Source organism: Vigna angularis, chromosome 5 (assembly GCF_016808095.1).
Source record: "Vigna angularis cultivar LongXiaoDou No.4 chromosome 5, ASM1680809v1, whole genome shotgun sequence".
Lineage (NCBI taxonomy): Eukaryota > Viridiplantae > Streptophyta > Magnoliopsida > Fabales > Fabaceae > Vigna > Vigna angularis.
The window spans coordinates 11,055,414-11,068,068 of record NC_068974.1 but is presented as its reverse complement, the minus strand read 5'-3'; the positions used below and the strand labels follow the sequence as shown (position 1 = coordinate 11,068,068).

Sequence of the window (12,655 nt, the reverse complement as noted above, 5' to 3'; positions counted from 1 at the left end):
CAAAAACGAAACTTCAAGCACAAATGAAAGCGCAAAGAAACAGTGAGAGTTAAGTTTTTACAAGACATATATGATGTCAAAAAACAAGTAATTTCGAGCTCTTATAGGTATATGATGTCGTAATCTAGGACATCCAATGATAGAAAATACTTACACTTACCCGCAAAAATTTCAATATTTTCGAGGGTATATGACGTTAGAATTCCCATTTTTGCAACATTTAATTTTTTAGTGAGGAACCAAAAGGTCATCATTTAGTCCTTTTAACTTTCGAAGGGGATATGATGTCGACAAATGGAGAATTCTAACATCGTATACCCCTCTAACTTTGTAATTGAAGGTGCATGATTCATTTGTGAAACATAGAAAATCCCTAACAATTTAACATGTTGGTTTATCATGAGCGTTAAATATGTGTTTAGTCCTTTAACATTCAGTGCAAATTAAAATTAGTTTTTCTTCGAAACTTTGGACTAATTTAGTCCCCTATTTTTTAAACTACGTGAATTTAGTCCTTTTAACCAAATTTTGTTAAGTTTATTTGATGTTTTAGATGTGTTTCTCAATTAGCATTACAACAAAAATGTGTCAAAAACGGTGTAAACAAATCAAATGATATCATGAAATGCGTTTGAAACGTCAAATAATAATACAAAACAATTTAATTAAAAAGACTAAATATATGCATTTCTAAAGATTGAAGACTAAATTTAACCAAAATTTTGAAGAGGAACTATTTCTAATTTTTACTTAATAAATAGACTAAGAACCCATTTATCCTTATCGTAAATATAATAAAAAATATGACCCATAAGTATCAACCCATAACCTTATACGCACACATACACAAACACTTCTATATAATTTAATAGAGTCACATCTCACTACACCAAAAAGAGAGATCGCTTGAACGATTTCTATTCCTAAAACCAAAAAAACATCCTCACTTGAACGATGATATTAGTCGCGAAAAAGAAAAGTGGATACTACAAAAGATCATATTAAAAAGTAGGCTTAATATCTCTTTTGGTCCCTCGAAAGAAAGGGAATGTTCAAATTCGTCCTACCTTTTTTAAAAAGTTAAAGAGGGTCCTAACTTGTGAAAAAACTGTTCAAGTTAATCCTTTTTTGTTACGGCGTCAAATTTTTAACAGTGCAGCTGCCACTCTGGACAAAACATAATGACGTGGCTAGTTTATGTTATTGCATGACAGTGTGAGGTTAAATGACGTGTAAAATTTAAATTTTAAAAAAAATATTTTAATAGAGGATAAGGGTGCTTTACTTTGTGTTGAAGAAGATGTATATGTTGATGGCGTGATCACTAGTGCAGAAAGGGCTTTAGACGTCTGTTCTTTGGGCCTTTTGACGTCCGACGTTCCCCCGACGTCTTTGTGAGTGACGTCTATATAGGCGTTCGTTGTGTCAGGCCGGACGTCTATATAGACGTCCGATATGAACACTCGGACGTCCATATAGACGTTCGGCGCCTCGACCCTGGACGTCTACTTGGTTGTATTGTTAGTGGTAGGGGCTGGGGGGTTGGACGTCCGTTTATGCACTCCCGGAACGACCTAAGAATGTAGCCCAAAAACAGTCAAAGGGAGGGAAATCAAGGAGGGAACGACATAAAACGTAGCCCAAAAACAGTCAAAGAATCCGCCCAAGAACACGCAAGAGACTGCAAAAAAACGTACCGAAAACGATTTTTAATCGATTCAAATCAAAGGTATTTCATCACAGAGCAATGTAATCGGATTGAAAGTCAATTTAAACGGGCCAAAACAGAGAAAACGCACCTGGAAAATCAATGGCGCAGACAGCGTTCGCGGGGGGAAGACGAGCGTAATTGCTCGCGGGTACGCGTTTACAATATTAATAATGTAATAGACGTCTGCGCCCTCCCAGGACGAACGTTCAAGTGGCTGACATGGGGAGTTGAAACGTTCAGTGTTCAGTCTAGTGAACGTCCGCCCCCCGCTCACGGACGTCTATAATATTATAGACGTCCGCGCCCTCCCAAGACGGACTTTCAAGTGGCTGACATGGGGAGTTGAAACGTTCAGTGTTCAGCCTAGTGAACGTCCGCCCCCCTCCCATGGACGTCTATAATATTATAGACGTCCGCTCCCTCCTAGGACGGACGTTCAAGTGGTTGACATGGGGAGTTGAAACGTTCAGTGTTCAGCCTAATGAACGTCCGCCCCACTCTCACGGACGTCTATAATATTATAGACGTTTGCTCCCTCCTAGGACGGACGTCTAGAGTTTCACTTATTTACGAATATGTCACCGGTCAATTATTTACGTTGGGGCTTTTTTGGACGGACGTCTATAGAGAGACGTTAAAAGCCAATTCTGCACTAGTGGATAAAAACTGGTAATGAAAGGTTTGTTTGTAGGTTCGAAAAGTTTGATGTATTTATGATAAATCTTGATTAAGTAATTTTAGATATTTTTTATTCGCGATTAACAAGTGCCTTGGGCTATGCTTAATAAATTATTTATGCTAGGATCACTTCGTAAGTAATTTGGGGGATAACAAATAATCACACTATCATGACAGATGGAAATTCAAGAACAAAAAAAGCAGCATGCGTCACTTTCTGGAGTAATAATTACTGCACACATACTTTTATTTTATTTTGTGTTTTCAAATTATCATTCCATTTATTTTTGTTAGGTGTTGTATGGCCCCTTTTGTTAACTTCACTTATAAATTATTCAGACACGTACCATTGATGATTCCCTGGATATATGGTACTAGTTTGGTATTGTTTCACGATAGACTCACATATCTTCAATGATATCTGAGAAAAATTAAAGTTTTAATAATTCACAAAGTAATTTTTTGAATAGATCCTTATTTTTTTTTCAATTGAGTTTTTATTTTTAAAAAATTAAAAAAAAATTATTTTTGACATTAGTTAATAATAATATTGTTAAAAAGATGTCACGTTGGTGGTTTTTTAAATTTTTAAAATATTTTTTTAATTGTTTTATTTTTATTTTTAATTTTTTAAAATAAAAAGATTGTCACACGTCAAGAACACATTATACCACATAGCAATGACAATATATGATGTGACATTGCGTATCATTGTTAGATCACTTGTCATTAGTCAATTCCTATATTTTTGTTTTATCTAAATTTAGTTTTGCAATTTTATATTATCTTAATTTACTAGTAATTTATTTTTAAAGTTAAACAATTTTGTTCTTCGTCAAATTCAAACAAAATTTAATTTATATATAAATTTTTATAAATATTTTTGTTAAAATTAATATTTTTATTTAATATTGTGAACAACATTAAATTTATTTATATTTATGTTTAATTAATTATATAAATGTTAATTAATGACATGAAATTTCATTATTTTTAAATAAAAATTTGTGAAAATTTTAATTAACCTAATCATGAAGAAATTACCTTTAATTATTGTTTCCACAAAAATTTTCTCCAAATTTGTATTTAAAAAAAATGAAATTTCAATCAATTACATGGAATTTCATTTTCACATCAATGAACAAAATAATGACAACATTTCATTTTCTTAAAATAAAAAATTGGAAAAAATTTCATGAAAATAAGGTGAGCACTTTTTAAATAGCATAGTTAACATTTATATAATTAACTAAATATAAATATAAATAAACATTTAATAAAAACATCAATTTTGATAAAAATATTTTAATGATTTGTATAAAAATTAAATTTTATTTAAGTTTGGAGAGGAACAAAAGTGTTTAAATTTTAAAAAATAATTAAGATTAATTTGAGAAAAAATAAAAATTCAAAGACCAAATTAAGATAAAATAAAATTATAAACATCAAATTGAGACTAATATAATGACACGTTATTTGACAATAATACGTGACACTATCAATATCACGTCATACTATCATTATCACATGATATATTGTCAACTTACCACATGACATAAATAAAATAAAAAAGAATTCATATTAACATTTGACATGTGATTAACTTGCTAGTATTTATTTTAAATGAGCTAATTGAAATACTTATTAAAGGTTGAAATGAAACTGAAACAAAAATATAATAAGAACGAACTTAAAATTTTCTAACAGAAATAGTGTAACATCCCTAAATACAGTAATTACCATAATTGAGAATTAATTACAATTAACAGTAACATAAACAGTCTTTGCATTAAACAGGATTAAAAGTCGAACGACATCAGCATAAAAGAACGCGCATAACGCATACAAGGGAAAACCTGGAACGAGCGTTCTTTGATATATAAAACAACGTACGTAAAAATAGAGGAATATATGGTTAAGACGAACGGCCTTACAAAATACTTGGCCGAACGTTCTTTCTACACTAACATTTACAATTCAAATTTAACGAGCACTCTAAGGCTCGGCCTTCACTTCAACCTCCACCAGATTTGCTTCATCCAAATTTTCTTCTTCTAGCATTTGTTCAAGGGATGCACCACCATCTGCTCACACCCACAACGGATGATCATTGCATTTTGACAAGACGGAATATACATGGACAGTAGACAACACAATGGAGATGCAAGGGTAAGCTTATAATATTTAGTTTATACAATCAACACATACATTTACAGTTAAATCCACACATACAACATGTAACTTATAAATTAGCAAGCATAGAAATACGTATATAAGACAGACCGTCCAGACTGTATGAACCATGTAGTTACAAGCGTCCTTGCACCCGAGTGGTGTAGTAACTGATTAAATCTCACAGCTGCCACTCGAGGTTAACCCTATCTGTCCAAAGTACTCAAGCGGACTAGGGCCTCCTGCCATTCCCACGCATGAATACCCCCTTCTACTTGAAGAGGCGTATCACGGAATATCAGGATGGACCGCGAGGCTTAACTTGTCCAGGTTCATACTTTACCAAATTTCACATTTAACACATCTGAGACGTTCCTCCTTGGAACGCTCGTTCAATTTCCACAAACGTATAATCATTTAATACAGTATTCGAACACATTGACATTTCCCATTTATAATATTTCCATTCTTTGTTCCACTCTCTGAAAAAGACGGACGTTCAACTTTCAAAAGGAAGAGGACGTACGTTAAAACCGGATTTAAAAGAACTTATTAAAATCATAAAGACTTCAGAATAAAAGATCAACTCTAGAATATTTTTAAATAATAAGAAGTCAGATTATCTCAATTTAGATGAATAGACATTAAAGAGAATACTTGAATATATAAGAAACTTTGGATTCGAAAGGAACAGGTTACCAGTCAAAGACCGAACGCGAAAAATATAAGTTTTTCAAATGTTTGGACGAACGCTATTTACGTTCGGCAGGGAATAATGACGAACGTTCGGTTTAAGACCGAACTCTTTATTAAAGCAGACGCTCGGTATATGACCGAGCACAAATCATGACGAACGCTTGGAAAAAGGCCGAGCGCTCTTTAGGACGAACACTCAATATGGAATTGAGCGCTCTTTAGAACGAACGCTCAATATGGAACCGAGCGCTCTTTAGGACGAACGCTAAATATGGAATTGAGCGCTCTTTAGAACGAACGCTCAATATGGAACCGAGCGCTCTTTAGGACGAACGCTAAATATGGAATTGAGCGCTCTTTAGAACGAACGCTCAATATGGAACCGAGCGCTCTTTAGGACGAACGATCGGTATAAGACCGAGCGTTACTTATTTATAAAGTTTCAAATATCTATAAACGGCGGAGCTGAACGAACGCTCAGACATTCAATTGGGGACGCTCGTTCACGAGCAGAATTCTTTCCAAATGAAGGAATCCCATTCTAAGTTATTTTAAGGGGAAACCGAACGGTTTACGACCGTACAGTGACGAGCGTCATTTATCAAAGGGGATGAATAAAATTTCAGATTTCTCAACCTTAGAAAATTCTTCCAGATTTCAAATTTATAAACTTTATAACTTTCATTCCAGATTTAATTCACCTTAAATATCATCATCATATAGATCTCATCATTTTAATCATTCCAACTATACAATACCCATACTCCATTCATACGTAATCAAATCAACATGCATTTCAATCAAAGTCCACAACGTATTTAATACATATAGGCAGTGCTCGTTCATGACAGATCAATCAAAACCAGAATTCATACCAGATATCAGTAAACGTCCATAACAGCTCAAACTTCATACTTTTCATACATGCAATCCAGATTACACAACATGCAAGTATAAATTAAATATATAAGCTTCCCTTACCTGGATAGCAGTGAACGTTTAACAGTGTAACTTGAATCTGCCCAACTATGACTTTCTACCCGCTAAGCTCTTCCTTACACTCCTTAACTAAGTCTATCCAAAGAAAACTCAGAAACTCAGATTTTATCCTTGCATGCAACTGAAACAGCGTTCATAGTAACTCCAGAACTAGGGTATGGCTGGGAAACTTACCGGTTACAGGATCAAAAGAGGTTCGGCTCAAAATGAAGCTTACTGGCCCGTGAACGTTTCTACGGTTTCAGAAAGTTGATTGGAGTTGAAAGAAGTGAGTAATGGTAGAGAGAAGATGAAGGTTTCTAGAGAGAAGTCGGAGAAGATGAAAGGTTTGGTTTCTGAGGAAGAAGATGAGTGATGCAGGTGAGCGGAAGGGTTTTCGAAAATCACTTTTGTTCCTTCCAATTCCCGACGAACGAGCGTCTCACTTTCGGACACCTGCACCTCCACTCTGACTTCCGAAACTTCCAACGTGACAAGTGGCATGCGTGCATGCAGCGCTTGGTGCGTTTTTAATGCACTGAGTGTGTGACGTGGTGCGTGTTTCAGAGAATGATGTGGCTTGGTTTCAGTGCCCAGCAAAAGGATTTAGCAGATTTGAAGTGGGTTTTAATGAGATAAGTATTGATTATAGTGTGCATTAATTTGATTTAACACCGAATTATTATTGCTAAATATTGAGGGTTTCACATTCTCCCTAACTACAAAAATTTTCGTCCTCGAAAATTCAGAAATTACATGTAAACAAATGCAGATACATATCCTTCATTGCACTCTCCACCTCCCACGTTGAATCTTCAGTTTTAGCGTCCTACACAACTTTCACTAAACGAACGTCTTTTCCTTTGTGTAGCTTGGTGCGAACGTCTTCAATGCGGACTGGTTGTAACTCCAACGTTCGGTCTGGACGCAGTTGAATGTCTTCCAGTTCTAAGACATGAGAGGGATAGCTATATACTTCCTAAGTTGAGACACATGGAAGACCGGATGCAGATTTGATAGTTGAGGAGGCAAGGCAAGTTCATAAGCTACTGGTCCAATCTTCTTCAAAATCTGGTACGGCCCTATGAACTTGGGAGACAGCTTCTTTGGACGTACTACTCTGCCTACTCCCGTGATCGGATTCAGTCTCAAGAACACATGGTCTCCTGCAGCAAACTCCAATGGTCTTCTTCTTCTATCTGCATAGGATTTCTGCCTGCTCAAGGACGTCTTTAATCTATCTTGGATCAACTTAACCTTCTCGGTTGTTTGCTGGATGAGTTCAGGTCCAGTTAGCACGTTCTCTCCCTCTTGGAACCAGCAAAGTGGTGTTCGGCATTTCGTCCCATAGAGAGCTTCAAACGGCGCCATTCCAATGCTAGACTAGAAACTATTGTTGTACGTGAACTCCACAAGTGGCAAGACCTCATCCCATGCGCCTAAGTGGTCTAGGACGCACGTCCTCAATAAATCTTCTAATGTCTGGATGGTACGTTCGGACTGACCGTCCGTTTGAGGGTGATAGGCTGAACTCATCTGCAGCTTGCTCCCCAACTCGCCTTGTAATGATTGCCAAAACCGAGATGTGAATCTCGTGTCTCGGTCGGAAATAATGCTTGAAGGCACTCCATGAAGACGAACGATCTCCTTGATATATAACTTGGCCAAATTTGTCATGGACATCTTCAGATTCACGGCCAAGAAGTGAGCGCTTTTAGTCAATCTATCCACGATCACCCAAATCGAATCATGATTCCTTACCGTTCGTGGTAGATGAGTCAAGAAGTCCATGGAGATGCTATCCCACTTCCATTCTGGAATTTCCAACTGTTGAAGCAATCCGCCTGGTCGTTGGTGTTCGGCCTTAGCACGTTGACACGTCAAGCAGGATGCCACAAAACGAGCGACATCACTCTTCATTCCAGGCCACCAGAACGAGCGTCTAAGATCTTGATACATCTTAGTCATACCGGGGTGTATGCTAAGACGGCTATGATGCGCTTCCTCCAGTATGATCCGCTTCAGCTCGCCATCATTGGGAACGCACGTCCTATCCATGTACCGCAATAGGCCGTCCGTCCCTGTATTGAATTCTTTGGCTTGTTCCGAACCAAGCACGCTCAAGATCTTTACTAGCTCTTCATCCTCACGTTGCTTCATTCTAATCTGATCAAACACATTGCTAGATATTCTAAGATTACAGCACTTGATGCTGCTAGGCTCCAACTCAAACTGTAATCTTAGATCTCTGAAACTTTCCACTAAGTGCAGCTCCTTCACCATCATTATTGAGACATGCACTGTCTTCCTGCTTAGGGCGTCCGCCACTACATTGGCCTTCCCAGGATGATAGAGCAACTCAAACTCATAGTCTTTTAAGAACTCTAACCAACGTCTTTGCCTCATATTCAGCTCCTTCTGATCAAACAAATACTTGAGGCTCTTGTGGTCACTGAAAACTTGGAATGTTGATCCGTATAGATAATGCCTCCAAATCTTTAGTGCAAAGACGACCGCTGCCAATTCCAGGTCGTGCGTTGGATAGTTGCGTTCATGAATCTTCAATTGACGAGACGCGTAAGCTACCGCTCGTCTTTCTTGCATCAGTACACAGCCCAACCCTTGATGAGACGCGTCGCAGTACACTTCAAAGGGCTTGGACGTGTCCGGAATGACTAGTACAGGAGCGCTCGTCAACTTCACTTTCAGCTCTTGGAAACGCTCCTCACACAGATCAGTCCAAGCGAACGGCTGATCCTTCCTTGTAAGTTGCGTCAGCGGTGCTACTATCTTAGAAAATCCTTCAATAAAACGCCTATAGTATCCCGCGAGTCCCACAAAGCTACGAACCTCAGTGACCGAACGTGGACTCTTCCAATCCAATACCGCTCACACTTTAGCTGGATCTACCGAGATGCCTCCAGCTGATACCACATGCCCCAAAAACTGCACCTCCTTCATCCAAAATTCACACTTGGACAGTTTTGCATACAATTCCTTTTCTCTCAACACGCTCAGCACTGCCCTCAAGTGTTCTTCATGCTCAGCTTGTGTCTTAGAGTAGATGAGAATATCATCTATAAAAACGACCACAAACTTGTCCAAGTATGGCCGGAAGATGCGGTTCATATAATCCATGAACACTGCAGGAGCGTTTGTTACTCCAAATGGCATCACTACATACTCGTAGTATCCATAACGCGACCTGAAAGCAGTCTTCTGGATGTCGTCCTCCTTCACCCTGATTTGGTGATATCCCGAACGCAAATCAATCTTAGAGAACACCGTTGCCCCATGCAGTTGATCCAACAAGTCATCAATCCTTGGCAACGGGTATTTGTTCTTGATGGTCAGCTTGTTCAATTGCCTGTAGTCTATACATAACCGAGAGTTGCCATCCTTCTTCTTTACTAAGAGCACAGGCGCTCCCCAGGGTGATACGCTCGGTCTTATGAATTGCTTCTCCATCAGTTCCTCAATCTGCTTTTTGAGTTCAACCAACTCTGCAGGCGCCATACGGTACGGTTGAACAGATATAGGGGCTGCTGTGGTCACCAGGTCAATGGTGAATTCAATCTCACGCACAAGAGGTAACCCTGGTATTTCTTCTGGAAAAACGTCCTGGAATTCCTCCAAAATGGACGTTCGTTCTTTACTGTCAAGAACGGACGCTCGTTCTTGCCTCAATTCTCCCAGCTCTTGGTCTTCATGCGTCATGATCAAGAAGCAAGACGCGCCCTCCATAATATCTTCTTTCAATTGACCGAGCGTCACACCTACGCATTCTTCATCTTCGTCAGGAAATACTAACTCCTTATTGCCACAATCTATGAGAATGTGGTTGGCAGCCAACCAATCCATCCCTAGAATGATTTCCAAGTCCTTCAAAGGTAAACAGATTAAGTTCACCTTATAGCTATGCCCCTCAACCACAATAGGACATCTAATGCACACGGTAGATGTCCTAAGCTCTCCAGCCGCTGGTGTTGATACCACCAAGTCGAACTGCATATCTCTCTCCACAATTCCCAGCTTTTCAACACATGCCTTCGAGATGAAGGAGTGCGTCGCCCCAGAATCAAATAACACACAGCAAGGTATTCCCTGAACTAGGCAGGTACCAGTGACGAGCGTACCTGAGCTCGCTGCCTCCGCTCCAGTGATTGCATATACCCGTCCAGTAGCTTGGGCTCGACCACCTCTTCCTTGTTGATTTCTCCCAGCGTTCGGCGGCCTCATTACTGCGCGTCCGCCCATGTTGCACTCGTTCTCCAGATGGCCATTTCGCCTACACCGAGTGCAATATTTTACTCCAACCAGTTGAGGACATGACGAACGATAATGTGGCCCTCTACACTTGTAACATACAACGCTACCTTGCTGCCCAGACTGTCCAGCAGGAACCAAGGCTTGAGATCCACTCGCGTTGACTGCTGGACGAGCGTAAGGGGATCCTCTCTGATTCACATTTCCCCTTGAGACAATCGGCCCCCTTACTGTTTGCTGTTTCTTGTGCCGTTCCGCCTCTGCCAAGTTCTTCTCCAACACCTTGGCCCTCTCAACCATAGCAGGGAACATTCGGATACACAAACTGGAAATCACAACCTTCAGATCACTGCGTAGACCGTTCTCAAATTTTCTGCACTGCCACTCCTCACTAGTGGCCATTGTATTGAAGCGAATCAAGTGTTTGAACTTGTTCGTATATTCAGAAACTGACATTCCCCCCTGAACCAGCTGTAAAAACTCAACCTCCTTTGCAAAACGGACACTGTCAAGGAAGTACTCTTCATAGAATTTGTTTCTGAACACTTCCCAAGTAATCTGCTGGTGAGCGTCCGTCAGAATGGCTCTGGCGCTCGCCCACCAGTGGCTGGCTTCTCCAGTCAGCAAGTACTCCGTATACGCCAAGCGGTTTTCATCCGGACATCTCTTGGCGTTGAAAATTCTCTCCATATCTCTCAGCCACTGGTCCGCTTCATCCGGAAGACACTTGCCACTGAACTTGGACGGATGGTGCTGGAGAAAACTCTCCAAACTCCATTCAGCATTGGGTTGGGTAGCATGTTGAGTGGCGTTTGAAGAAGAAGCTCCAGGCGTACCTCTAGTGGCAGCGAAGATCTCCATCAATTGCCTTTGCGTGTTTTCAGAATTAACACGCGAGGCCTCCAAACCTTGCATAGCAGCTTGGTTTTGCTGCATCAGGGTGGCGTTTTGTTCCATGAGGGTGGTATTTTGTTGTTGGAGTCTCTCAATGACGTTCTCCAACAATCTAGAGTTGTTGGAAGCATCAGGTTCATTCGGTTGAGGAGGGGGAGGCAATCTAGGTGCCATTGGTTCTCTGGATACAGAGAAAAACGAGCGTTAGTTATGTCTAAGAGTTAAAGCAATAATAACTCATTAAACATCCAATAAGCACACAGCAAAAACACAGTGCACTCATAACCCTACAGTGTCCTTAAGAGAACAAAACTGCTCTGATACCACTAATGTAACATCCCTAAATACAGTAATTACCATAATTGAGAATTAATTACAATTAACAGTAACATAAACAGTCTTTGCATTAAACAGGATTAAAAGTCGAACGGCATCAGCATAAAAGAACGCGCATAACGCATACAAGGGAAAACCTGGAACGAGCGTTCTTTGATATATAAAACAACGTACGTAAAAATAGAGGAATATATGGTTAAGACGAACGACCTTACAAAATACTTGGCCGAACGTTCTTTCTACACTAACATTTACAATTCAAATTTAACGAGCACTCTAAGGCTCGACCTTCACTTCAACCTCCACCAGATTTGCTTCATCCAAATTTTCTTCTTCTAGCATTTGTTCAAGGGATGCACCACCATCTGCTCACACCCACAACGGATGATCATTGCATTTTGACAAGACGGAATATACATGGACAGTAGACAACACAATGGAGATGCAAGGGTAAGCTTATAATATTTAGTTTATACAATCAACACATACATTTACAGTTAAATCCACACATACAACATGTAACTTATAAATTAGCAAGCATAGAAATACGTATATAAGACAGACCGTCCGGACTGTATGAACCATGTAGTTACAAGCGTCCTTGCACCCGAGTGGTGTAGTAACTGATTAAATCTCACAGCTGCCACTCGAGGTTAACCCTATCTGTCCAAAGTACACAAGCGGACTAGGGCCTCCTGCCATTCCCACGCATGAATACCCCCTTCTACTAGAAGAGGCGTATCACGGAATATCAGGATGGACCGCGAGGCTTAACTTATCCAGGTTCATACTTTACCAAATTTCACATTTAACACATCTGAGACGTTCCTCCTTGGAACGCTCGTTCAATTTCCACAAACGTATAATCATTTAATACAGTATTCGAACACATTGACATTTCCCATTTATAATATTTCCATTCTT

General features: G+C 39.4%; 1 protein-coding gene across 1 annotated transcript; it reads right to left on the bottom strand.

Annotated features, from left to right (window-relative positions):
* Window positions 1-9,124: 9,124 nt before the first annotated feature.
* Window positions 9,125-11,569, bottom strand: LOC128196625 (uncharacterized). The gene is made up of 2 exons (XM_052878113.1): window positions 9,677-11,569; window positions 9,125-9,616 (listed from the first exon to the last, which is right to left on the bottom strand). Exons 1-2 carry the CDS (start codon window positions 11,567-11,569, stop codon window positions 9,125-9,127), a joined length of 2,385 nt encoding a protein of 794 aa, XP_052734073.1.
* Window positions 11,570-12,655: the final 1,086 nt, after the last annotated feature.

What these genes read in the sequence shown, in the direction of transcription:
- LOC128196625 (XM_052878113.1), bottom strand. Translation starts at nt 11,569, where the DNA reads ATGGCACCTAGATTGCCTCCCCCTCCTCAACCGAATGAACCTGATGCT. An exon ending in AGCAATTCATAAGACCGAGC is followed by an intron (nt 9,617 to 9,676) that starts GTATCACCCTGG and finishes AACTCTCGGTTA; the next exon opens with TGTATAGACTACAGGCAATT.